The 27,160-nt window shown below is 44.6% G+C and overlaps 2 protein-coding genes across 7 annotated transcripts in view; one reads left to right on the forward strand and one right to left on the reverse strand.

The window, feature by feature from the left end:
• LOC107378247 (kinesin-like protein KIF13B) overlaps window positions 1-27,160 on the reverse strand; it is a 74,332-nt gene that overhangs the window by 33,824 nt on the left and 13,348 nt on the right. For 5 of the 6 annotated variants that reach the window (XM_070545615.1, XM_070545604.1, XM_070545606.1 and 2 more), the window contains exons 1-5: window positions 9,297-9,516; window positions 9,026-9,108; window positions 7,584-7,677; window positions 514-526; window positions 379-439 (exon numbers count right to left, since the gene is read on the reverse strand). In XM_070545615.1, the coding sequence (XP_070401716.1) occupies window positions 379-439; window positions 514-526; window positions 7,584-7,677; window positions 9,026-9,095 (238 nt within the window). In that variant the 5' untranslated portion in view covers window positions 9,096-9,108; window positions 9,297-9,516. Of the gene's footprint in view, window positions 1-378; window positions 440-513; window positions 527-7,583; window positions 7,678-9,025; window positions 9,109-9,296; window positions 9,517-27,160 lie in introns of those variants that run through there. The other variant, XM_070545601.1, reaches the window with a different exon arrangement.
• elp3 (elongator acetyltransferase complex subunit 3) overlaps window positions 9,770-27,160 on the forward strand; it is a 29,248-nt gene continuing 11,857 nt past the window's right edge. The window contains exons 1-9 of the mRNA XM_015948340.3: window positions 9,770-10,024; window positions 10,294-10,393; window positions 11,298-11,436; window positions 11,630-11,700; window positions 13,433-13,496; window positions 13,638-13,706; window positions 14,532-14,686; window positions 24,962-25,123; window positions 25,204-25,330. Coding sequence (XP_015803826.1) covers window positions 10,003-10,024; window positions 10,294-10,393; window positions 11,298-11,436; window positions 11,630-11,700; window positions 13,433-13,496; window positions 13,638-13,706; window positions 14,532-14,686; window positions 24,962-25,123; window positions 25,204-25,330 — 909 coding nt within the window. The 5' untranslated portion in view covers window positions 9,770-10,002. The remainder of the gene's footprint in view (window positions 10,025-10,293; window positions 10,394-11,297; window positions 11,437-11,629; window positions 11,701-13,432; window positions 13,497-13,637; window positions 13,707-14,531; window positions 14,687-24,961; window positions 25,124-25,203; window positions 25,331-27,160) is intronic.

Here is a 27,160-nt window from a genome sequence, read left to right on the forward strand (position 1 = left end):
CGAATGACTCAATGACTGCGTTACAAAGTGCTTTCAGGGGTTGTGCTATAGCTAGCACAACACTGCACACAACCCTAACTCATCTCAATGAGGCATCCTTCAGATGAACAGCTGAAGACAGGAGGTGATGACTGAAGCATGCAGAAACCGGTTCGGACTGGAACGATCTAAGACTAAAGAGAAACGTGCCTGATTCAGATTGATGAATCACGACGGTGAGGTAAGACAGGTAAAGGGTCTGAAGTAGCTGGTACCTCGCCACCCCTTCATAGACTATAGATAGCTTCAGATAACAGGAAACATGTCAGAGGCGAAGAAACGGACATGATTCACCAGTCAGAGGAGTTAAAACATCATGTAGAGCAGAAACAAACAAACCTGCAAACTTGTCCTTCTGGGATTCATCCATAGACCAGAAACAGTAGTCATAGGCAAAGACCTGGGAGGCAAAAACAACACAGTCAGAATCACCCAAAAGCCACTTTGGTAGAGTGATAGGGAGCATTTATTTACCTTCGGCTGGTTCCTGAAATACAAACGAGAGAAAATAAAGTTAATATTTATGCTTTAATGACAGGTTTTAAATAAAAACAGTGAATTTACACATAAGAGAAAACCAAGTCTAGCAATGTTTCACTCAAGCAAATACACGTTGTTGTTTATTAGATTTAACTAACGCTCAGATCCGTCAAAATACTCAAGGCCTTTGTAAAACTTCTTTATTAGCACAGTACACATACAATTAATTAAGTTATTTTATTAATAAATGACCACTAAATGACAGAATCAACTCCTGGGAGGGTATAAAGTCAAAAGTGGTGTTAATCCTCTTACAGTGCTTTTCTATCCAGTTGGGAATGTGACTGTAGGCAGAACAGGGAAACTCCTGGAATCTCTACTTTCCAACAGATCAGTTCAAGCCGCGGTCACCCCGAACATCAGGGTGGCGGCACCTGCAGCAGTCACCACATTCCAGCAGGTTAATGACTAATTTAATTACGGAACGTGCTCCACGCTCCAGAGGCTACTCCCGCTCTGTCGTTTCTGCTACGGCGATGACCGCAAGAAGGCAGTTCTTTAGGACACCGTTAGTTTTAGTTTTAGTTTGCTTTTTCACTCCACCGCCAGTTCAGTCGCACCAAACACGCCGCACGATTAGCGGACTGAGCTCGTGCTGGTTGCACCCTGCTGCCTTCAGTTCTGACTCAGTTCGTCACGCCATGGATCCAACAAAGTGTTCACCTGGGTTCAATAGGAACTCTTATTTTTTCACTACTAAACACTGTTCTTAAACTTTGTTGGAGCTCACAATGGCCTCTCATCCAACAAGGATGTTCGCAGTAGCTCAGACTACAGTTTATTTTGCAGCTAGCATCACTGCTAGCAGCATTTGTCCACCTTATTCCTGGCTAGGCTTATGGTGATGGAGAAATGATGAGAGCAACATCAGGTGAGCTATCATAAGTAGCACATACCCATTGGTTTGCATGGTGAGGTTTTGTTGCTATTAGCAGTTTTATTTAGCCCTGAAGAATGTACCTGTGTGGCTCTGAGTTGGCTCTACGTCTGCTTTCAGGTAAATAAGACTGAGTCCCACCTCTTTCAACAAAATACAACCAACTTTTTACTGTTTATCGCCTCACTGTCAGACAGGTACGGAAATTAGCTAAAATGCTACTGTATGTTAGCTTTGGCCAGATTTGAGATCACCCATCCCCCATCTGGTGCAGTAGGCAGAAGAAGCTGTGACAGCTGGTGTTCACACGTCTAATAAAACCATAAACCGGATTAGCAGGAAGGCATAGCATCATCTCAATGTAAGTAAAGGTGAACCGGAAGTTGCTTGCATTTTAATGCTATTTTAAAGCATTTAAATAAAGAAAAAAGGAAATAATTTTCAGGAAAGCCTTAAAATAAGAAGAAAACACATCTAAATTGTCCTTTGAGTTTCACTTTCACTTGTTTGGGAAGTACACAGATTAACAACGTGTTTATATTATGAACACATTTAAAAGTAGCAGCGTTGCTGTATTGAGCAGGGATGTACGAAAATATCGATATGGCAATATATTGTGATATTCATTCCTGCGATATTATTTTGATGTTCAAAAACCATATATCAAATTTTTGGAAGAATTTAAATACAAACATTTGTGTTTTTTCTTTTCTTTTGGGGCAATTCAAAGGCCAACCACTAGTTGGCAGAAGTGTGCAATGGGTTTTGTTTCCACCACTGAAATGTAAATCCCTCCATCATGGCTCAGATACCTCATGCTTAATAATAATAATAATAATAATAATAATAATAATAATATTATTATTAAGATACCTCATGTTTAATAATAATAATATTACTATTATTCACATACCTCATGTTTATTATTATTATTATTATTATTATTATTATTATTCAGATACCTCATGTTTAATATTATTATTATTATTATTATTGTTCAGATACCTCATGTTTAACAATAATAATAATAATAATAATAATAATAATAATAATAATAATAATATTAAGATACCTCATGTTTAATAATAATAATATTACTATTATTCAGATACCTCATGTTTATTATTATTATTATTATTATTATTATTATTCAGATACCTCATGTTTAATATTATTATTATTATTATTATTATTCAGATACTGCATGTTTAATATTATTATTATTATTATTATTCAGATACCTCATGTTTAAATTATTATTATTATTATTATTATTGTTCAGATACCTCATGTTTAATATTATTATTATTATTATTATTATTATTATTGTTCAGATACCTCATGTTTAACAATAATAATAATAATTATTATTATTATTATTATTATTGTTCAGATACCTCATGTTAAACATGTTGTGAATCAGTTTAGACTGTATTGAATTTTCCAACAATAAATTCAGTCCAAAAATAAATCACTAAAATAGTCTGGCTGGATGTAACGCACTATATCGTGATATATTTCATCGTCTCCCTGTATTGTATGGCCACATTCTAACAGAGTAAATCTGTGCAGATTTAAAAAGAAAAACTACCTGCTGCACTTCCCTGGCTCCTCCACTCATCACACACTCACATACTAGCAACAGAACACCACTGGTGTGAGAGGTTCTCCTCTCAATGATATCAGAGGAGGAGAAACAGCCGGCTGCTACCACTTCAGCTTCAGGACAAACTAGCAGAGTCCCAGAAGAAAAACCTTCTGAAGTCAAAGACAACAAAAGATGTTTGGACCTAGAAAACGGTGACTGGTGTTCAGCACCATCTTGTTCCCTCTGGTTTCCGGTTCTGGCAGAAGCGTCTCAGTGGAGATACCCGAGGGGAGGGGTGAGTGTTGTGTGGATTCACTACAGCAGCTTTAAGGTGTGTGTCTGAGCTTATGATGTCATTAAGCAGCTGTTGGCTGTTGCAACATTACACATATACACCTGACACCTGTACTCAACAACAGGGTAAATGTGGGCGTACGTTCTGGGACTGCTCTGAGGGCTCGCCATGAAAACACCAAGTGTTTGTAAATAAACAAACGAAACCATAAATAATTGTGTAAGTTCTCCAGGCGAGGCTGATGTTAAATGTAGTTATAATCACGTTGTCAGGCTGGGGGGGGGGGGGGGGGGCTGTGTGAGAGCCGGTGCTTTTATGAAGGACCAGCCTTAAGTCCTGTCCTGTCCTGGGCTGCTGAGGACATTCCTGAGATAGCTGGCAGAGCTCTGCATCACCGAGGAATCTCTAGTGGGAGTGTGTGTGTGTGTGTGTGTGTGTGTGTGTGTGTGTGTGTGTGTGTGTGTGTGTGTGTGTGTGTGTGTGTGTGTGCATTAATTTTCTTCTGTGCAACGATGGTATATCTTTCCTGTGTGTAAATCCCCACATCGTTGTCGTATACATGTGTGGTTTGTTTGTATATGCTGCTCCTGCAGCCTTGTTGCAGTAGCAGTGTGTGTGTGTGTGTGTGTGTGTGTGTGTGTAGGGGGGGACCAGTCTGACTAGCACAGGTGAGCAGGACCGTAGAACTCCCAACCAGAGTGAAAATGTTCCTTTTAAAGTTTCATTTCTGCTTTTAAATCCTGCCGAGCTCTCAGTTAGAAAACTTAAACGGATCTCACCCCGTCAGTACCCATGCCCCCCCCCCTCCACACACACACACACACACAAAGCCAACCCAGCACACGTCTCCCTGAGCTCAACAGAAACTCCAGAGCACGTTGGAAGAGAGTCTCACCGTTTGAATAGAAACGGGTTAAAGATTAGCTTCTGTTCTACGTTTGAGTCCTTGTGGAACCATCGGGCGCCGGAGCCTGTAAAACTTGTTTTCCTCCACCCCCAAAGGGGAAACACACCGCTGCTGGAGCGTGTCGGGGCAGAGTAACACACACATTACCAAAAACAAAAGGTCATTAAGAGAAAGTCAGAGCAGAGGTAAGAGACGGTGCCCAAGTGTGTGTTAGGGAACGCCATGAGGGACATCTGAGCATGGACCCAAACCTCCAGGGAGGATCTACATGAAGCTCGAACAGGAAACATTAAGAGTTGTACAGAAACATCACAGGTACACAATCAGTGCACGATTGTTCCTGAATCCCAAATTTAAATCCCTGCCCCCCCTTCCCTTAATTATGTCGGAGTACCTGAGCAGGACTGAGCAGGAACAGACACACCTTCAGTAAAGAAAGCTTGTAATGAAGGGGGCGGAGTCAGTGTGAACACACACCTCACATTTCCAGAACCAGAGCAGACAGAGCTCCAGGATTCCTTCAAAGGGGACCTGCTGCTGGTTTTACCGTAGGAAGCTGCTCTCAATGGCCCAGGAGCCCTGATCAATGACCAGAAACAACCCCGTAATAAAGCCCTACGATGGAACTGGTTTGCCCCGCCCACTCAGCCAGCACATTGATATTAATGAGCTGCATGCTGATTGGCACAGCAGAACTCCTCCAGACTCGTGTTACTTGTAGATATAAAACATCAACAGAGCAGAGTCAGTGGTAGAGTGGTGTTCCTGTTAGCCAATCAGAGGAGAGATGTCCACATATCAGGAAATAAGAATCTAAATCACATGGTCTGAAGCTCAGCTGTGACATGGCTCACTTCTAGTTCCTGAAATGTGTGCAGTGATGTACAGGTCTTTAAAAAACAATGAGCATATTGTGATCAAGTTCATTATTGTGTGTAATGTACTGATAAACATTAGACTTTCATATATATTAGATTCATTACACACAACTGAAGTAGTTCAAGCCTTTTATTGTTTCTAATACTGATGATTGTGGCGTACAGCTCATGAAAACCCAAAACTCCTATCTCAAATAATTAGCATATTTCATCCGACCAATAACAGAAAAGTGGTTTTAATACAAAAAAAGTCAACCTTCTAATAATTATGTTCAGTTTTGCACTCAGTACTTGGTCGGGAATCCTTTAGCAGAAATGACTGCTTCAGTGCGGCGTGGCATGGAGGCGATCAGCCTGTGGCACTGCTGAGGTGTTCTGGAGGCCCAGGATGCTTCGATAGCGGCCTTAAGCTCATCCAGAGTGTTGGGTCTGGCGTCTCTCAACTTTCTCTTCACAACATCCCACAGGTTCTCTTCGGGGTTCAGGTCATACCATGGTCAGTAAACCATTTACCAGTGGTGTTGGCACTGTGAGCAGGTGCCAGGTCGTGCTGAAAAATGAAATCTTCATCTCCATAAAGCTTTTCAACAGATGGAAGCATGAAGTGCTCCAACATCTCCTGATAGCTAGCTGCATGGACCCTGCCCTTGATAAAACACAGTGGACCAACACCAGCAGCTGGCCTGGCGCCCCAGACCATCACTGACTGTGGGTACTTGACACTGGACTTCAGGCATGTTGGCATTTCCCTCTGCCCAGTCTTCCTCCAGACTCTGGCACCTTGATTTCTGAATGATGTGCAAAATTTGCTTTCATCTGAAAAAAGTACTTTGGACCACTGAGCACCAGTCCAGTGCTGCTTCTCTGTAGCCCAGGTCAGGTGCTTCTGCCGCTGTTTCTGGTTCACAAGTGGCTTGACCTGGGGAATGCGGCACCTGTAGCCCATTTCCTGCACACGCCTGTACACGGTGGCTCTGGATGTTCCTACTCCAGACTCAGTCCACTGCTTCTGCAGGTCCCCCAAGGTCTGGAATCGGTCCTTCTCCACAATCTTCCTCAGGCTCCGGTCACCTCTTCTGGTTGTGCAGCGGTTTCTGCCACACTTGTTCCTTCCCACAGACTTCCCACTGAGGTGCCTTGATACAGCACTCTGGGAACAGCCGATTCGTTCAGAAATGTCTTTCTGTGTCTGACCCTCTTGCTTGAGGGTGTCAATGATGGCCTTCTGGACAGCAGTCAGGTCGGCAGTCTTACCCATGATTGCGGTTTTGAGTAATGAACCAGGCTGGGAGTTTTTAAAAGCCTCAGGAATCTTTTGCAGGTGTTTAGAGTTAATTAGCTGATTCAGATGATTAGGTTAATAGCTCGTTTAGAGAACCTTTTCATGATATGCTAATTATTTGAGATAGGAGTTTTGGGTTTTCATGAGCTGTACGCCAAAATCATCAATATTAGAAACAATAAAAGGCTTGAACTACTTCAGTTGTGTGTAATGAATCTAATATATATGACAGTCTAATGATTATCAGTACATTACACACAATAATGAACTTGATCACAATATGCTCATTTTTTAGAAGGACCTGTATTTCTCCCCAGAGTACGACTTACAAGGCATTGATTCCTACTAGAGAACAGTGTAAATTTCGTTAACTAAATATTGTAGGTTTTTTTTTCATGACAAATTACTTTTTGCGAACTATATCAAAGAAAAAATGAAAACATACACTCCAAAAAAAGACTAAATTATGACTAATATTTATCAGCTATTTTACTGATGAATAAAAGACAAGAAAAATGGGCAGAAATGAAAATCCAGTCAGACAATGGAAAAGATGGGAGACTGGAAAAAATAACCAATCAGCTATTTTTTCAGTGAAGCACACGTTTTAGTGAGCTTTGGATGTGGCGTAAGAACCTTTTGGCGACTGGTGAGATAATGAAATGGTGAATTTAAATCACATTTACAGACTTTGAGAACCCCACACACTGACACACAACTCCCACTCACCTGTCTCTGAACTATAGATATATTAACTCAGACCTGCATTGTTAGACGTCATTATGTTACATTATAAATGTGAGATAAGTGAAAAAATTTAAAATAATATTCCTATTTCGTAGATCTGAAGCTTTATAGTTTAAATTCAGAACCAGTTTCTGTGCAAAAATATCAGCAACAATCAATGAAAGAATAATGGAGGCACATTGTGATAAATGGCATACACAACCAGAGTGTTTTGCCCTTGATCTGCCACACGGGGCTGATTTAACAATGACTACCCTGAGTCGTCTGTGAGCTTAACACCCAAGGGGGGGGGGGCTTAATCTAAAAAGACAAATACAGGCAGAAGGCAGTGTGTGACTAAATAAATGCAGATTTTATTTTATGGGCCCAAAGACAGCAACAGGTTTGGCTCCTGATTAAAGCAGAGCTGAGGTTGTATCCAGCAGCTTACCGAGGGTCTCCTTTGCTCACGTTTGTGACGGCTGGCTGTAGAACCGTCTGGTTGCCTCCCATCTGCACCACACATTTGGTCTTCAGGTCTTTCTCTGAATGAACACAAAGGGCACGCGGTTTTTCTGACTAGTTACAAACCAACAGCAGCACCAAGCGACCTTCTGACCCTCACAACAGAAACCCGACCACCCTGGCAGAGGAGCCAGATCCCCACCCGGCGGCAACTGGAGGGTTGCAGGTTTGTGCCCCACTCAGGCTGTTCCTGTCGTCCTTGGGCAAGGCACCCCCCCCCCACACACACACACACACACCCAGTCCCCCATCTCAGCCAGGTCGGTTTTAAACAAAAACATGTTCTCAAACAATTTGACCTGCTTACATAAATAAACGAATTTACCATAAATCTTTATTTAAGAACTTGTTTTTCCAGTTCATTTTTAGTTTTACATGTTCAGAAATTCAAACGTTACAAAACATCATTTCAAAATAAAAGCTGACAACAGAAACTGTAAAGGATAAATTCTGAAAAGCAGGTTGAATTTATTTGCTAAAGCCCTAAAACCAACGAGTAAACGTGTGATTGCCAACAGTAAGGGTTGGGTCCACTAATCAGAACACAAACGGTTCTGATGATTCATCCAGGACCTGTCTGTCTGTGCAAACATCACACAGAGCTGAGCAGGAGGAACACACCTCCTCTTCCTCACTCCTCCTGGCATCCGGAGGCTTTATTGGGCGGAGCAGTGACATCACATATTTAGCTGCTCATGTTCACACCGTTTGACTCTGGGACAGAGCAGTGCTGGCTGGAGGGTAAAGCGTGAACTGCTCCTAATTACAAGTGCATCAGTGATAAAGCCAACCCCAGTGCATCGTGGGAAAGTGGCGGAGAACATAATGGCTGAAAAGCACCTCCATCAAGAATCATTTCCCTTTTGCTCAGCAGGAAAGTTAAAGGCACACGTTTTTTAACTAAACACACTAAATTAATACGTGGTCTTTATTGCAGCTGCAGGAACATTTCAGCTGGCTGAAACATCAACACTGTGACACTTAAATAAAAAAAGTAACAAATAAAGTGTACAGAAATGTTAATGTTGCCGACTGTGGGTTTCCATGGTAACCACACACCTGCCTCTCAGTTTCTGACATCAAACTTTGTGGCATAAACACCAAAAAGCCTCAAAAGAAAGACCCATAAATGATGGCTCTACTGTGGTGTCGACCTGAGCCAGAGATCCTCCGGTGTCACCCAGAACCCACCTCAGTAGAGAGAATTCCTCACGATTCGGTTCTACATGCGGTCTACTCATCCTAACACACCATTCCTGTTCGAACGTGATGTGTGTGTTATAAAGTTACGGGTAGCGGAAGCAGACAAACTTAATGACGTTCTTGGGCAGATGCTCAGTAATTCCAACGAGAAGGAAGGACCCTCACCTCTCCGGTTCATGGGTCGCACGCGCACAGCCACCTTCACGTTAGAGTCGCTCAGGCTGCTGTCATCCATGGCGTCACGTGACCTGCAGCAAAGCACCAGTAAAACCAGTTCAACTCCATTTAAACAGGAAAACACGCTTTATAATTACACTAGACTGAAACTTCTCCTTTCATTACACATATAATACATTATCTGTGTGGAAAAGTCCGTCTAAAGGTCTCACACGTGGCATCAGGAGTAAAAAGCCTCTGTAAACAGCAGTGAACTAACCGGAGTGCGCTGTTGTCCGACTCCTTCAGTAGTTTGACGAGCCGCAGCTAGCACGCTAACGGCAACAAACACACACACACACTGGGTCACTAGCGTTCACTATGACCTCTGACAGCTTCACATGACGCCCCAAACCCGCTCACACCGGGTCACCTCAGGTCCACCATCCAGTCTGAAGACACCGACAGACTAGAGTCGAGTCCCCGAGCTCCTCCACCTGTTGCATTTCCTGAAACTTCCCGCAGAGACCAGTCAAGCCACCGCGCAGATAAAGGGATTTGCTGTGAGATTAGTCAGCGAGCCTCCAGCTGCTCTCACGCGCTCTCGGCCATTGGTTTAGGAGGGGTTGGCGCCATCACGTGGAAAATGTAGGAATTACAAGCTCAACTCCGAGCAGCGGAGCGAAAACAAACTAATTTTGTTTTTTATTAAAGTCAGAAAACAAATTAGAGCCCGTTCTACTGTCGTAGTGTGAGAAAACACCGTTAACTCTGTTAATTACAAGAACTCCGTTTCAAAAACTGTTAAAAAAGAGCAGGTGGGTTTACGTTGCTTTACGACAGTTTCTGTTGCCGTACTTATCGAAGCCGTATTTGGTGAAAATGTGGTGTTTACTATTTTCACAGTGCTAATGGTTTGACAGAGCGATGAGGACACTTTAACAACAGCGTATCGTTTTAAATTTTGTGTGTTCTTGTAAAAAGAAATGGGGAAACCCAAGAAAAAGAGTGAGTGCCTGTCACGTTGCTTAAAATAACAACATTTTATTTTTAAAGTGGCTATGACTAATGCTAACCGCTGGCATCAACAACAGCGATGCTAATTTGTTCTTTTTTCAAATGTGCCATGCGCACAATGCAACAACTCAATGCGTTGTGCTGCTTTTCTGCATGCTGGTTATGAATCTAACATTGTTAGATTAGAGAAAGTTGAATGTTTAACTCCACTTTTCTGTTTGTGTGTTTATTATAATCATTTTAATGCTTCTGATGGACAGGTGACCTCAGCCGAGCTGAACTGATGATGATGACCATCGCTGATGTCATCAGACAGCTGGTTGAAGCCCATGAGCAAGGCAAAGACATCAACCTCAATAAGTAAGATCTCTTTAACAGAAACACAGAGCTTCCGTTGATTAAAGCTCCGGTGAGGTGATTCAGAACCAAAATAAACTGATCTGAAGCTGAAACTCCACAGGAAGACAAAAATACACCTTGATTTGTTTACCGAGCGTTCCTCAGGCTAAATGGGATCATGCTTATTATTAATTCAGTGGCTGGTGATGGGTCAGTATGAGAACTAGTTAGAAAGATCATAAAATTCAATATTTTAATGGAGGCTAAATATTTGGACAACACAAATTCTTTTAAGCTCCTAGGGCCCTGTGTCCACATACGTGTACTTTAAACTTTTATTCTCTTCTACGTAGACCTTTTTGTTATTATTTATAGACACTTTATATGACTTTAATTAAAAAAATGTTTTATTGTGTTTCGTTTTTTTAGGATATTTATTTGACAACATTTTTATTTAATAAATTTTTATTGAATGTACATTTTTGTAACTTGGTTTCTGTTAATTACAGTCGACTAATCTGTAATAGCTAGACATGTTTTTTTTCTTTTAAATCAAACCAAATACAAGTTAGGGTCCCAGGAGGTTAAGCATGATGACCACATTGCTATTCAACTTAGATAAAGACACCGGCAGTGGTCAAAAATGAATGTAAAGTTATGAGGACACTCTTCGTGGCTTATAAACAATGCTTGCACACTCCCAGCAGCACTTGGAGTTACGAGATTCTTGTACTTTGTGGATGAAAAGTTAAAAAGTTGATTAAACTGATTCTGTGTCAGAGATGAGTAAAGCATCTGTGGGCGTCTCTCTGACCCGACAGGAACAACCCGAACAAGCTGGTTAAGAGAACCTACTCGGTCCTGTGTTGTCTGCTGGACTCCTGGTTGTACCAAACCAAAACCTGTGTCATTTGTTTTCTAACAGAGTGAAGACCAAGACCTCGGCGAAATATGGACTCGAAGCTCAGCCCCGACTGGTGGACATCATTGCTGCTGTTCCACCTCAGTACCGCCGGGTCCTGGTGCCCAAACTCAAAGCTAAGCCCATCCGCACTGCCAGTGGGGTGAGATGCTTTTCCATCCGTCTGTTCTTTCTGTTAAACACGTCAAACCTCTTCTGAAGTTTCACAATATTGTCTAAAAGAGGCGCAAACACGCTATGTTGTGTTTGGTGTGTTAGCATTATCGGTATCACTCCTTCAGCAGCACATGTACGTACGTACTGTTGGTCCCTGTTCAGACTTGTTTCTGTGGCAGATTGCAGTTGTAGCTGTGATGTGTAAACCCCATCGATGTCCTCACATCAGCTTTACAGGAAACATCTGCGTGTAAGTCTTTCAACCAGCTTTTGTTGTTCAAAATAAAACGCTGGTTCCTTTTTTGATGTTTCTATCAGTTTTTGTAGACTTTAAATGGCTTCAGCTGAACTGGAAGCTATGTTTGAAAATGTTTCACCGCATTCTGCTCAGGGCGTCTGGTGGCGCTCTTACTTTGGCGATAGAGTATTTTGGTCAGAATAGGAGTGAATAAGTGAATGTTAAATGATTGTGATTTAAATTTTGGCTGAAATAGTAGAGATTATGTTTGTTTTTTCTCTCATAAACAAGCAGCTCTGGAGGCCTTTGAGCTGTTGTCAGACAGGACGCGTGGTCTCAGGGGACTGCAGTAGGGCAGGAGGTAGAGTGGGTTGTCCAGTAATCAGAGGCTTGTAGGTCCAATCCTGGCAGAGAGTGCTGCTGTTGTGTCCTTGGGCTAGACACTTAACCCGGCTTGCCTGCTGGTGGTGGTCAGAGGGACCGGTGGTGCTAGTGTTCGGCAGCCTGGCGTTCGTCTGTGCGACCCAGGGCAGCTGTAGGTATGTTGTAGCTCATTATCATCAGCATGTGAATGGGTGGATGACACCTACAGGGGTTGTAGAAGCCTAGAAGGTGCTATTTCAGATAGAGGCCATTTACCATATTCTCGCTCAAATGTTAAAAATTCGATTCCCAGTCCCCGACCGGAACAATAATCTGCTACTGATCTCTGAAAAAACACGTGATCTGCAGATTCTGATCAATGCTTCTCAGAGCAGATCAGACCAGCTGTCCGTTGCTCCTACTCCTACCTGAGCGCAGCATCGTAACCTCCCATTCCTCACACCCGACGTGCAACGGCAAACATGTAAAAAAAATTATGCCTGCACAATTTTCAGTCCATTACGGTACCTTCCAGGACCGGAATTTGGTTTCACACACACACACACACACACACACACACACACACACACACACACACACACACACACACACACACACACAGGTCGGATTTGCGTTTTCAATTCTGAGGCGACATTTTTTTAGTGGAGTTTTTTTTAATCACAATTGTCTATTTTTGCTCATTTTAAATATATTTTTAAACATTTTCTAAATTCTTTTTTATATTTTTTGTTTTCGTGAAGCGCCTCGTGATTTTTATCTTGAGAGGCGCTACAGAAACGATCTGTTCTTCTTCTTCTCCCAGCGGTCAGACTGGAACCAAGGTGTGTGTGTGTGTGTGTGTGTGTGTGTGTGTGTGTGTGTGTGTGTGTGTGTGTGTGTGTGTGTGTGGCACAAGATTATGAGGACATACACAGCAAATGTGGCTCAGAGTCCCCAAAAGCAACACCGCTCATGCTCGCCTTTGTTCACCTTATTATGGAGGACACCGCGGACCTCCCTGCGCGTATTAACCTCCGCCCACAGGCTCGAGGATCTCCACATTCGTGAGAAGTCCCTCGGATTAATATGTGAACACTACACCGCCCATTCGAGACCGAACTCGTGCCATCCAGCCCCACCAAACCTGCTAATATGTGAGCGGCTAAGCACCATAGATGGCTGTAAATGTTTTAGGCCTGCTGCCAGGTCGGGGACGTGCTACCATTTCAGCGCCTGGTGAATGTCGTTCTGTTATTCCTGCAAGAGTTGGTGGATGATGAGAAGACCTTCTCCAGTGTTAATGAAGGCATTCTATCTTTTTCTGATTAATATATGTATATATACCTTTCCCCGCTATGTACTCACATCTTGATTCTAACAGCTACTGTCCCGGTGGACCAGACTCTGACTTTGAGTATTCAACCCAGTCTTACACTGGCTATGAGGTGAGACGCTTCCATTCTCTTGTGAATTTGACATCATGTAATGTAATATAATGTAATGTAATATAATGTAATATATTGTAATGTAATATAATGTAATGTAATATAATGTAATGTTGTTTTTTTCGTCCCATCTGTCTTTAGCCAACGTCCATGAGAGCGATCCGAGCTCGCTACGACCCGTATCTGCAGACCAGACATCGAGTGGAGCAGGTCAGTGTTTTACAGATTATAATTATTTACCTGAGAAGATCTTTAACCAGTGACTGTCAGATACTGCTGACCAGTCAGGATCTTTGTTACCCTGAAAGAGCCGAATGATGCCATCAGATAATTAATAATCACATTAATGGGATGCAATGATACCACTTTCTTCCAAACCGATACTTGGATCTGAGTACTCGCCGATACCGATTACCAATACCGATACTTCTACCACACAAAAAAATGTAGATTTGATTTTCTTCTCTGCTTTCAACAGGAAAAGACTGTGTAAGTAAGTAAAGCAAAACATATGAATGGAAATCACCACAAAACTAAAATATTAGGTGAACAGAAATGACAAGTTACAGTGAAGCCATTTTCAAGCAACTGCATTGGTATCGGTTAACTTTTACCGATACCGATACTGGTATTGGTATCGTTGCCGATACCAGTATCGTATCGGTGCATCCCTAGATGCAACGCTGTGAAAATGTGAGGTACGGTCATATTACAGGACAAAATAATAAGAATCTGTGATTCTGGCCCTCGTGGGGAGAAACAAACCGTAACCCTTTCTAATGTTCTGTGGTTTGGCGCGCCTGCTTTTCCTGGTAGTCTGACCAGGATCAGGTCAGGTGATGCTTTATCTGAGGCGCAGGAACAGTCTAAAGCTTCCCTACCAGCAGTAGGGACAAACACCTTGTAGCTCCGCCTTTGCATAGAAACCCTGTTACCAGAGCAGCTGTTAATGAGAGACAGACCATAATATTTAATGTTTTCGATCACTCCCTGCTTCTACCCCAGACCAGTGTTTTATTCTGACTCAATCCACAGCTGAAGCAGCTGGGCCACAGCGTGGACAAGGTGGAGTTCATCGTGATGGGTGGGACCTTCATGGCTCTGCCTGAGGAGTACAGAGACTTCTTCATCAGGAACCTCCATGACGCCCTGTCAGGACACACCTCCAACAACGTGGCTGAGGCCGTCAGGTACCGCCACCGCACACTGTCGCTTGTTCCTCAGCCTCCACTGTGCCTGCGTTAGGAGGACAACACTTCCTTCTCAGGAACTTTGATGCTCACAGATGAGGGGACCCCATGTGGACGTCTCCATCTTCATTCGACTCAGAATGACATACGAGTATAGAATCGCAGCACAAAACCGGTAAACTTCCACCTACGTTCTGATCGTCTGGTTTTTGTTACAAACCTCCAGGAAGGAGGTTTAGTGGGGAACACCTCTCAGCCTGAACACCAGTGGTTTGCAGCATTCGTGTTTCCTTGTAGAAGTCTAGGGCAGGAGCTCACTGACCAGGTAACCGGTTTGTTAGACCCCTTCAGTTCCACAAAGTAGTGGAGCCGTTTCCATTAATGGTGTCAGTGTTCCCGAATGCCCCAGTTGACCCTTTGCACTGACGTGACCTAATCCCGTGGGTCCACCATGCTGGACGGCAAAAGCATGTAACCAGTGAGCGACACGAGTAGTAAACAAAGGAAAAAGTAGAGCCTGAAATAGTTTTTGTGATCAAAACAAAAACAAAACTCCTCCAGCATCCCTTCCACTGGTTCATGCCCAGTTCAGTTATCAGAAGAAGTAACTCATCTAGCGGTACGCTAACTAGCTTAGCAACGTTAGCTTACGTTCTCTCTGCAGCTGTTCACCGATGTAAACATGTTGCTGACTTGGCCTAAGTTCACCCCTCTGGATCTATAACTATGTTATAAACAGCGTTTCACTTTACACCAAAGCTGATTGTTAAAAGGTCCGGATCCCTGCCAGCTTCTGTTACTGGTGGTGGTACCGGGTCCAGCTGCTGCTCCCACACCGGAATGAGAAGATCTCTGAACGCCGACGCTCATATAAATAAATAAATAACGTCATTTTAACACACATAATCATACATCGGAGCTTTAATATTGTTAATAATTGACTGGCTTTACACTACAGTGGACGGAGCGCAGCCTCCGTGGTGAAACACCCGTCCATCAGGATTACCAGGAACTAGTATAAACACATCACATTTATCCCTGTCCCTGTCTTCCTCGTGAAATAAATGAACGTTAATCTTGAACGGTAAAAACACGTTTGCTGCAAATCTGAGGCCTGCTGGTCCGCTTGATGCTGCAGATCATCTCCGTCCTCAGTCTCCATCAAAGTTATTAAAAAGAAAAAACGAGTTGAGTTTACGTCCTCGTCTCTCGGTGCAGCCGACCACGCAGCAAGCTGAAACCATTTCACTGTCAAATCTACTCAATAAAAGCCATAAAAGGCTACTAACTGGCTCGTTTCGACTAGCTTCACTGGAGTTTCTACGGGTGTAAACGGTCTTTTTGCCGTCCATCATGGCGAAGGCGGCGGTCACATGAGTGGCGTGACGTCAAGTGCAAAGGGTCGATACTGGTAGGGGTGGGTACCGAATTCGGTACTTTTAAGGCACAGACCTAATTCCATAGTACCGACTGAGTACCGATTCACATCATGACTTTTTTTGGTACCCGTGCTGCGTGCCGGCGTGAGAGCGTGATGTCGTCAGCCACTCTGGGCGAGCTGTAAACAAAGCAGCATGGCAGAGAGGAAGCGTTCTGAAGTTTGGGACCACTTCACTAAATGGATGGGTGACTGGGTGATGATGAAACCAGCAACAACGATCTAAGTGAGGCGTCGTCACCTAAATCTGCTCCGGTAGGTAAATAAAATATTTAAGATAACGTTAGCTTGATATGTTAGCTTCCGTTCAGCTAATGGTGCGTTCGCTTACCCCTCGGAAATTCCAACTTCTGAGTAGGAAAATAAACAGTTTGGAAATGAACGGCAAAAGGAATGAAGGTGCTCAGTAAATTAATTTCACAGCAGAGATGTTAGCTTCAGCGTAATTATCGCTCTATAAAACTACAAGGACCACCATCACAGTGGTCCAGAGGGTAGAGGAGTACATGGAGCTGGGTTAGTTTGTCAAACAGCACAATATTAAAATACAGACTGTTGTATGGTATCAAAGTTAGCTTTAGTTTCATTTGTAGTTTATAACACATGGTCTCATCATCAGAGTTAATCCAGAGGGGTTAGAGGAGGATTAGGAGTACATGGAGCTGGGTTTGTTTTAGCGTCATTTACAAACACTTGTTAAAGTTTTCATGTTGAAGAGTTTTGCACAACACGATGATGATCAAATACAGCTTTTCAGTTCAACTCAAGTTTATTTATAAAACGCCAAATCATGACGAGAGTCGTCTCAAGGACCTTCACACAGTAAACATCCCAGCACAGGTCGGGTCATTAAGCCAATCAGTAAAGAGTTTCCTACATAAGGAACCCAGCAGGTCACATCGAGTCACTGACTCGTGTCAGAGTCTTTACAGCAATCCTCATACTAAGCAAGCATGCAGCGACATGTTGTGTGTTATTTATCATATTTGTCAAATATGGTTATATATTGGGAAAATAATATATGTTTAGTTAAAAAGTGATTTAAATAATTATTAAACACTCAAAAGTATCAAAAATTGGTACCATTAAGTACCGGTATCGATTCGTAGGTACCGGATATTGGTAAGGTATCAATTCAAATGTCAAAGGTAGCCATCCCTACATACTGGTACTTAACGGCCGTGTTTCCCCTACATGGGCTCAGGCTGGCATGCGCCACACCTGAAATTTTTGCACCACAGCTAAGAAAGTTGCAAACCGCGCCCACCACCACCCCCCCCGCTCTCGCAGGAGGCACACGGCATCGAAACGGTCCAGGGCAAGCTTACCATGACTGCGTCGTTTAACCCACAGATACACCTACATAAGGGTGCTACCACTAAGCCACCGTGCACAGCAAACATAATGATGTAGAAAAACGGTAAAATAGGGTAAAACACTGCTGAAGGCAACAGCAATACCAGTAAAGACCGGTAGAACACCTCAAAGACACAAAAAGGTGCTAAACGTGTAAATGAAGCTGCTTATGAAAATGTACAAGTTTACAGCTTCTTATTTGAGATCCAAACACTTTTTATTTTAGGTTAGGGTTCTTTCCTGGAATAAATATATAATGGTTTATACTTGTACTGCTTACTTTTGTTTTGCACTAACAGGTGAAATAACTGTTTTTTATACAAATATTTTAATTTTGTCTTTTTCTTGCTCTCAAAGACAGATGTTTATTTATAGTTTACTGTTGTTTTTGTTTAGTTTAATAACAAAATCAGACATTTAAATGATCTTTTCTTCCTAAATGAGATCACTCAGGTACTGAAAACCAGGTGTGTTTTAGGTACTGGTGTCGGAAAACGGCCCCATCCCACCTAGAGTCATTTTGCTGTTTTGACCACTAGATGGAGACACTCAGCTATGCTTTTGTGACGTTCTTCAGTGTGAAATGTTTCCCTACGCAGGAGGAAAGTACTCTCTACGATGATGCACGAGCTAAAGCAGGAGGTGGTCAGCTGCTTTGCTGAGTTAAACTATCTTTGTCTCGTTTCATGAACTGACGGATTGGATTTTCATAGACATCCGAGCTAAGCTCTGGTCTGAGCTGGCGTCTGTCCGAGTTCCAACCCTCACCTTAGATCACAACATTTAGGTCCTGACTGACCTGAAGTTCCTTCCATAAAACACACACACACACACACACACACGCGCACGCACACACACACACACACACACACACACACACACACACACACACACGCGCACGCACACACACACACACACTAGTGGAGCTCCAGTTGCTCCTGTGCAGATGCAGTATGCCTGTTTGTTCTCTTGCTGTCATTTTGTCTGTGTGTGTGTGTGTGTGTGTGTGTGTATGAGTGCGTGTGTGTGTGTGTGTGTGTGTGTTATGGAGGTTTGGATCGCTAACATGATGCCTTTGATTCCTTTGTGTTACTGATCATTTTCATTTGCAGTCAGTCTGATTATTAAGGCCACCAAGCAGAAGTGGGATCACTACGGAGTGTTTTTAAAGGCTGTTTTACTCACAATGCTAGCTGGATCCGTTCACTTACTGTGTTTTATGCTAAGCTAAAGCTAAAGGAGTACAGTCGGGTCAGGAAAATGGCTCAGTGCGTTGGTTAAAAATTGTAAATACGTCAACAGAAAAGTTTTCATTTGGGTGGAATATCCATTTAAGTGTGTTGATAAGTGAAGTATTACCCAAAGTCACGGTGCCAGAGCTACGGTTGGTATTTTACCCGTGCTGCAGCTCTGATGGGCTGTTTTTACACGGTTTACGTGCTTGTTGTGAGCATGATTGTGTACGGAACTTCTTCAAACCGTCTCCTTGAAACCATGCAGAAGTTTTGCTTCATGGTCTCACCGAACTCCTCCCACCCCCGGGTTTTGGCCTCCGTGACCACCCGAGCCGCATTCCGCTTGGACCGCCGGTACCTATCAGCTGCCTCTGGAGTCCTACAGGCCAAACTGACCTGATAGGACTCTTTCTTCAGCTTGACAGCATCCCTAACCGCTGGTGTCCACTAGCGGGTTCGGGGGTTGCCACCACGACAGGCACCAACGATTTTGTGGCCACAGCTCCGGTCGGCCGCCTCGACAATGGAGGCAGGGAACAGAGCCCATTCGGACTCAATGTCCCCCACCTCCCCCGGAACGTTTTGGAAATTCTGTCGGAGGTGGGACTTGCAGCTCCTTCTGACAGGATACTGCCAGTCGTTCCCTACCAGTCGCTCCCAGCAGACCCTCACAATACGTTTGGGCCTGCCAGATCTGACCGGCATCCTCCCCCACCATCGGAGCGAACTCACCACCAGGTAGTGGTCATTTGATAGCTCCGCCCCTCTCTTCACCCAAGTTTCTAAGACATGCGGCCGCAGGTCAGATGAAACAACAACAAAGTCGATCATCGAGCTGCGGCCTAAGGTATCCTGGTGCCAAGAGCACATATGGACTCCTTTATGCTCGAACATGGTGTTCATTATGGACAATCCATGACTGGCACAGAAGGCCAGTAACAAAACTGCTCAAATTCAGATCAGGTTCCTCCCAACCACACCTCTCCAGGTCTCACTGTCGTTGCCCACGTGAGCGTTAAAGTTCCCCAGCAGAACGAGGGAGTCACCGGAAGGAGCGCTCTCCAGCACCCCCTCCAAGGTCTCCAAAAAGGGTGGGTAGTCTGAACTGTAGTTTGGTGCATGAGCACAGACCACAGTCAGAACCCGCCCCCCCACACGTAGGCGGGGGGAGGCTACCCTCTCATTCACCGGGGTAAACCCCAACGTACAGGCACCAAGATGGGGGGCAACTAGTATGCCCACCCCTGCTCGGCGCCTCTAAGTGGGAGCAACTCCAGAGTGGTAGAAAGTCCAACCCCTCTCAAGGAAACTGGTTCCAGAGCCAGAGCCATGCGTTGAGGTGAGTCCGACTATATCTAGTCAGATCCTCTCAACCTCACACACCAACTCAGGCTCCTCCCCCACCAGAGAGGTGACATTCCATGTGCCAAGAGCCAGCTTCTGTAGCCGAGGATCAGACCGCCAATGTCCCCGCCCTCGACTACCACCTGTCACACACTGCACCCGACCCCTTTGGCCCCTCCCACGAGTGGTGAGCCCATGGGAAGGGGGGCCCACACTTCCTCTTCTGGCTGTGCCGGGGGGGTGGGGGGTGGGGGGGTCCACTCACAGTGGATTTGTTTGTTTTGAAACGTGGACTGCAGTGCCCAGTTTTGACCAGAGGGTGTCATTCTTGCTTCGTACACCTTTAAGAATGAACAGGATCAAACAATAGGTGAAGGCTTGTCTAGGGCTGCATGGTGGCGCAGTGGTTAGCACTGTTGCCTCGCAGCACGAAGGTTGCAGGTTCGAAACTCGGCTGCGGCCTTTCTGCGTGGAGTTGCGTGTTCTCCCCATGCATGCGTGGGTTTCCTCCGGGTACTCCGGTTTCCCCCACAGATCACAACATGCCCTATAGGTTATAAACTGTAAGTCGCTTTGGATAAAAGCGTCTGCTAAATAAATGAACATAAACATAAACATAGTTGTTTTCCACATTTCTGGGTTGGGCTCATGGGGGCAGCAGCCATAGCAAGGAAGCCCAGACTGTTGTCTCGCCATCTAGTTCCTCCAATGTCCTGGCTGTTCCCTGAGGTGTCCTCACTGTAGAACAGAACAGAACCCTCTCCCCCAGAGGCTATGCTGACCACATTCCCAAAACCACCTCAGTAGCAGCGGCTCCACTCCTCCCTCTGTCTCTGAGGATCAGCCGGCCACCTCAGACCCACCTTGGTCCCTTGTGCTCATGATCTTGTTCTTTCAGTCAGTACTCCAGCAACCATGTCCACATTGGCATCAGTCAGTTCTTCTGAGATCTCAGAGGAACATCAGACGCCTCTCCTACTACTCAGCTGGGGGATCTTATTACAGAGGGTGATGCTCTCTGCTGGCTGCTTTAACCTTTTCCAGTGAAAGTCTCTTTGCAAGGATCTACTTACGTTTAGAGGGAGGAGGATATTCGGTTTCATCTGCTGAATGAAGCCATTGAGAATGCAGGAAGAAGATAAAGTCTCCTCTTACTCTCATCGATTACGCTCGCCGAGTTTGGTGAGCTTTGAATGGAATCAGGTCTGCTCAGTATGGATGAGCTGCAGCTTTCAGGGTGACTTGTTGAAGATTGACCCACATTTTATCAGGAGACGCCTCGTTCAGGCGATTCAGCCGATTAATGGTCCTCTTCACGGGAGTAACGAGCCTGCTAACCGGTTTGTCAGCCGGAGTTATTTTTATTCCTAAAGTGAGTGTGTGTTAAATTTATTATATGTGTGTTTGTCAGAGAGTGTGAGAGTACACCCAGATGTGTGTGTGTGTGTGCGTTTTAATTCACCCTGCCTTACTATCAGCAGGCTTTGTTAAGATGCCAATTATAGTAATTGTAGAGATTATTGTTCAGTTTGGACAGAACAAGGGTGTGTGTGTGTGTGTGTGTGTGTGTGTGTGTGTGTGTGTGTGTGTGTGTGTGTGTGTGTGTGTGTGTGTGTGTGTAATGCTCCCGTCTCTGCTCTTGATCTGATAGAAGCAGCGAGATACCTTGAGATAATCGTCGAGATAATAGACTTTTTATTGATTCATCTCACACAATCTGATCATCCCCGCTGGAGCATAAACTTTTGTAATTAGAGTAAATCAACCAGCAGACTGTAAAAGATGGCCATTTACTGCCGGCAGATACAAAACCAGAGGGAACGCGGGCTGGCGTGAGTGGTGCTAATGGTCATTGGAGCAGCTGGAGTGGAGAAAATGACATCTGGATAGTGTTCTGGGATGACGTGTCTGTTGGGTCACTTTGGTTGTTTTGGTGATTTTGACTCTAATAACTTTGCACCATGAGTCCGAGTGAGGCTAGGTGAAGCTGAGAAGACATCTGTTTTGACGACAGGAGAACACGGTGCATCAGTGGTCGTCACACCCTTCATCTGAATGCTTGCCGCCTTCTCTTGTTTAATTAATCAAAGTATATGTATAAACCAGAGTGTAACCCTAATAAATGAAAATCGGAAAAACAAAGTCAAAAAATTGTATAACACCATAAAAACACGAGAGGTTAGTGGAAACAGCGGGTCCATCGATCCGCATGGTACAGTTTCATTTATTTTTCTGACATGCAGAGAGGGAGCTGCATCTGAATACATCTTGGAATCATGTGAACGGAGAACGGAGCACTTCGGTTGGCCGCTAGAATACTTCAGCTCAGCCGGCAGCTCATGTAGTACGCACATGTTGACGGCAGAGGATAAATAACTAAGTTTTAGACTAATCCGGGGAACCGTGCTCTCGGGGGCAATGATCAGACATTCAGTCTTCTCAGAGTTTAACTGAAGGAAGTTATCTTCTCGTCAGCTGGTGATGCTGATAGACACTCTAGTAATTCACACAGTTTATAAAACTCAGAATCCTTAAAGGAGCAGTACAGCTGAATATCATCTGCATATAGGTGGTCTCAGTGGCCTAGTGGTAGAGTGTCCGCCCTGAGACTGGGAGATCAGGGTTCGATTCCTGGTCGGGTCATACCAAAGACTTAGAAAAAATGGGACCCAATGCCTCCCTGCTTGACACTCAGCATTAAGGGTTGGATTGGGGGGTTAAACCACCAAATGGTTCCCGAGCGCGGCTTGTCTGCAGCTCACCGCTCCCCCAGGGGATGGGTCAAATGCGGAGAACAAATTTCGCACACACACCAGTGTGTGTGACAACTAATGGGACTTTAACTTTTAACTTTAACTTTAAGAGACTTTATGAAAAGAATCAATTATCTGTCCAAGAGGGTGTTTGTACAGCAGAGACAACAATGGACCCTAAACAGAGCCTTGGGGTACCCCACAGAGCAGATTGGTAGAGTCTGACATGATCTGGTTTGTACAGACACTGTAACGTCTGTTAGAAAGGTACGATCTAAACCAGTCTAGACCAGTTCCAGAGATCCCCACAGAGTCACGAATTCTGTTAATGAAGGTGTTGTGATCAACGGTGTCAGAAGCTGCAGAAAGTGCTCCGTGACTGTGTTTACGTTCAAAACCTAGCTTGTTCTGTAGATCTGCTATCACTGCTCTAAAGGAATCAGCCATGTTTGACTCCTGACGTTACACACGTTTCACCTGGTGGCATTATTTAGGGAGCCAATCAAATGTGCGCACGCACACACACACACACACACACACACACACACACACACACACACACACACACACACACACACACACACACACACACACACTTTTTGTAAAGCCACAATGTAGCAATTCCTGCAGAATGAGGTCTGACACAATCCTGCTGAAAACTTCAAAAATGCTGCTTTTGCACTTTTCCTAAATCCGAGCTGCAGAAAGAGCGTTGCGACGCTCCGATAGACTCCTATAGGAAAAATGGAACGTGGGAGTCACGTGGTTCATGTAGCTTCGCATAGTTCCAAACAGCCCCGCTGCTGCACCGACCGTAGTTCATTTTTGGTGTTTCGGAAGGATTTTCTCCGGTAAGTTGATGAAATGTCATCATTTTGTTGCATTGTGAAGCCTAACCCTAACCCATTGCAGCCAGTAGGTCTTCCTACGAATGCTCGGGAAAAAATAAATAGGCTACTTTGTGAAGGGGTTATATATTATAACTCCTTTATATATTATATATAATATTATTCAATAATTACCAAAAATCGCCAGGGCAAATGTGACAATATTCTGATTTAGTGATTTGTCCCACCACACGTCGTCCAAACTGACTTACGACGCTGGGATGTTTGGAGCTATTGAGAGCTCCATGAACCACGTGACCGCGAGTCGGCGAGTTCAAAGCGTGTCGCAACTCTCTCTCTACAGCTCTGTCCTAAATAATGTCCTTGATGGTGATTCTGAGGCGCTTACAGCCCAGAGTCTGATTTTACCTAAAGGGACATCATGGACTCATCTGATCACATGACACATAACTGTGTGTTGATCTGAGTTGAGTTTATTTATGGCACCCTGTTTTAATACGACGGTCGAAGTTACTTTATGAGTAATTCTCTGCAGCTAGCAGAGGCTGCCTTTGGCAGGAGACCGATGGGAGCCTCAAAACCAAGGTGAGGCACGCCTTGACCTCTTCATGACCTCTGACCCTTCAGCTGTCTTCCACTTGCTGTTTATTAAGGGTGTGTACTGGCTCTGGTGGTACACACGGTACATGTCGCAACACAGGGAGATGACACAATATGTCATGATACTAAAAGACAGTTTTTAGCATTTTTAAGTCTGGATTTGATTCGAAAGCTAATACAGTAAATGTTAGTGTCCATTTTGTCCTTCTGTGTTTCTAACTGCTGTGAATTTAGTGAATGTGAGCGTGTGTGACAACACTACGCTGGAATCAGAAACGGCATCATGAGCAGTTTAAAAACCAACACCAGGAGCTGGGAAACCTCTGGGTTAGAGTTCGCAAACATCCCCCTTGATGACTGAAGACGTTTCCTTTAACCCAGAATAAAAGAACGCGTTACGCTCTGATTGGGTTTCTCTGTCTGTTGGGTTGATTGCATTAATATGCTCTTAATGTGACGTTACTGTTAGCAGTTTGGATAATGAGCCATTTCATTTTACAGCGTGTAAATCGATGTTGCTAAATGATGCCAGGAATGTTCCTCGTTCACTCTAACCCCTCAAATATTTAATCTCATTAAGACTAAATGGTAAAATTAAAAGCTCATTATGACGTCTAATCGAGAACAACACCTACCAGGACATCGTTTGTAGAAATGACTCCAGACAGAACGCCGTGAGCTTGTTTCTCTCTCCCCTGCAGGTACTCGGAGCGCAGTAGCACCAAGTGTGTTGGGATCACTATAGAAACGCGGCCAGACTACTGCCTGAAGCGCCACCTGAGCGACATGCTGAACTACGGCTCCACCCGACTGGAGATCGGCGTTCAGAGCGTTTACGAGGATGTGGCCCGCGACACCAACAGGTGAGGATGACCAGGTGACGGACACAGCTAGAGGGGGAGTTTTAATCTTCATCTGTGTAATCCTGGTGTGTTTTCTCCAGAGGTCACACTGTACGAGCCGTGTGCGAGTCCTTCCACCTGGCTAAAGACGCCGGTTTTAAAGTGGTTGCCCACATGATGCCGGACCTGCCGAACGTGGGCATGGAGCGGGATGTGGAGCAGTTTATCGTGAGCGTTTCTCTTAGATTCACTTTCCTTTGTTGCTGTCATTCAACCAAGAACAGCTCATGGGTCAGAGGTCAGGCTTTGAGGTACACACCCTAATACCAAACAGCACTGTGACTACCTTTAGACATGCAGACTGATGACCAGGACACCTGTGATGCTGACCACAGGACACACCTGAGATTAACGCACCCTTCTGGTCATGTCATTGTCGAAGGACACACATCATGACTTCTCTCATCAGTTAAAAGTTTTATGGTCGATCCAAAACATGTTCATGAAGTCCACCTCTCATGAAGTCCACCTCTCATGAAGTCCACCTCTCATGAAGTCCACCTCTCATGAAGTCCACCTCTCATGAAGTCCACCTCTCATGAAGTCCACCTCTCATGAAGCCACCTCTGCAGATTCATTCTGGACTGTTTCGTGTTTTTATGTTTCTGCTGGTGGATATCTGTTGGTAGCTGTTGCTCTGTGAGTCTTCTGTTTGGCGTAGTCATGGTTGCTAGGTGACAGGCTATACGCCAAGGCTAGGGCAGGATTAAGCCTGAAGGCTAGACCATCTAGTTTCACAGCTGTTTACTTCCTGTCTTCTTATGAAGGACCGGTGTCTGGCACCAGCCCACGTTGGGTCATCTAAGGATGCAGCTCCGAATGAGGAGACGGCCGTCGGTGCTGCTCGCTGGTTTCTGCGCAACCCCCACCTTTTGCTGCGTAGTGCTACCAGGCTGGGGAACCCCATTCATCAAGACTAAATATGTTATTATTGGGATTTTCATATTTAACGATGTATTCAAGAATCATCGTCTCCTCCTATTCCAGATCAGTTCTTTAGATCATGATAAGTCCCAGTTATCATCCAGGGGTAGGGTTAGTTGATTGTGTGCAGCGTTGTTCTCCTCCTGAGTGTGTCAGAAGCACTTAGCTCACTGTGGTGCAGCAGCAAGTCAAATCATACATGTAGCATCCTAGAACAGCAGAGCCAAAGCCGCGAGAGTCACTCAGAGACGGAGATGTGAGTGGAAGGAGAAGCTGTGAGACGTCCCAGCAGCAGGCTGCGCTGATTGGAAACAGCCTTCGCTCCTGGCACGCCTGACTGTAGGATGGAGATGAAGGCTCGGTTTGAAGCCAGAGCTGCAGCCTCATTTGGGTTATTCTCACAGATGAACCAAAAATCAGGTCATTAAAGCAGGATGAGGGAAAGACGTGCCGTATCTACTGGTGCAGGTGAGACTCTGAATGAGTCGGGCACGTTTCTTCTGGGCTTCTTCGGTAAAACGGGGAAAACCAGAAACGCTCAGATTAACGACGACATTTAGAACAGATGGATCACAGAAAAAGATCCTGATGCAGAAACACACAAACTAACAAGTCTCTGTTGGAGAGCGTTAGTGGCTCGCATCATGTCTGTCACATCACCTGTGTGTGTGTGTGAGTGTGTGTGTGCATGTGTGTGTGTGTGTGTGTGTGTGTGTGTGTGTGTGTGTGTGTGTGTGTGTGTGATGGTGAAGTGAAGGGCAGCAGCAGATCGGCACACTGAGGGGAATCAGATTAAATGTGGATCTGACCCTCACCATCTCTCTCTCTCCTCTCTCGGACAAGATCCTCGTGTCTCTTGACGTATTCTCTTCCTCTGACTCTGTACTTCCTGTCTTCTCCCCTACTCCCTCTCTCACTCCATCCTAATCTCTTTCCTCTCCAGTCGTAACTTTTCACTCGATGCTTTCTCTCCCTTCGTCATCAATCTCCCACTTCCCTTTCCGTTTGTCCTCTTCCAATCACTCCCTGCAGCCCCCACCCCTCCTTATCACACTGAGATTACACAGCTAGTGC

The sequence above is a fragment of the Nothobranchius furzeri genome, chromosome 2, assembly GCF_043380555.1.
Source record: "Nothobranchius furzeri strain GRZ-AD chromosome 2, NfurGRZ-RIMD1, whole genome shotgun sequence".
In the NCBI taxonomy this organism is placed as follows: domain Eukaryota; kingdom Metazoa; phylum Chordata; class Actinopteri; order Cyprinodontiformes; family Nothobranchiidae; genus Nothobranchius; species Nothobranchius furzeri.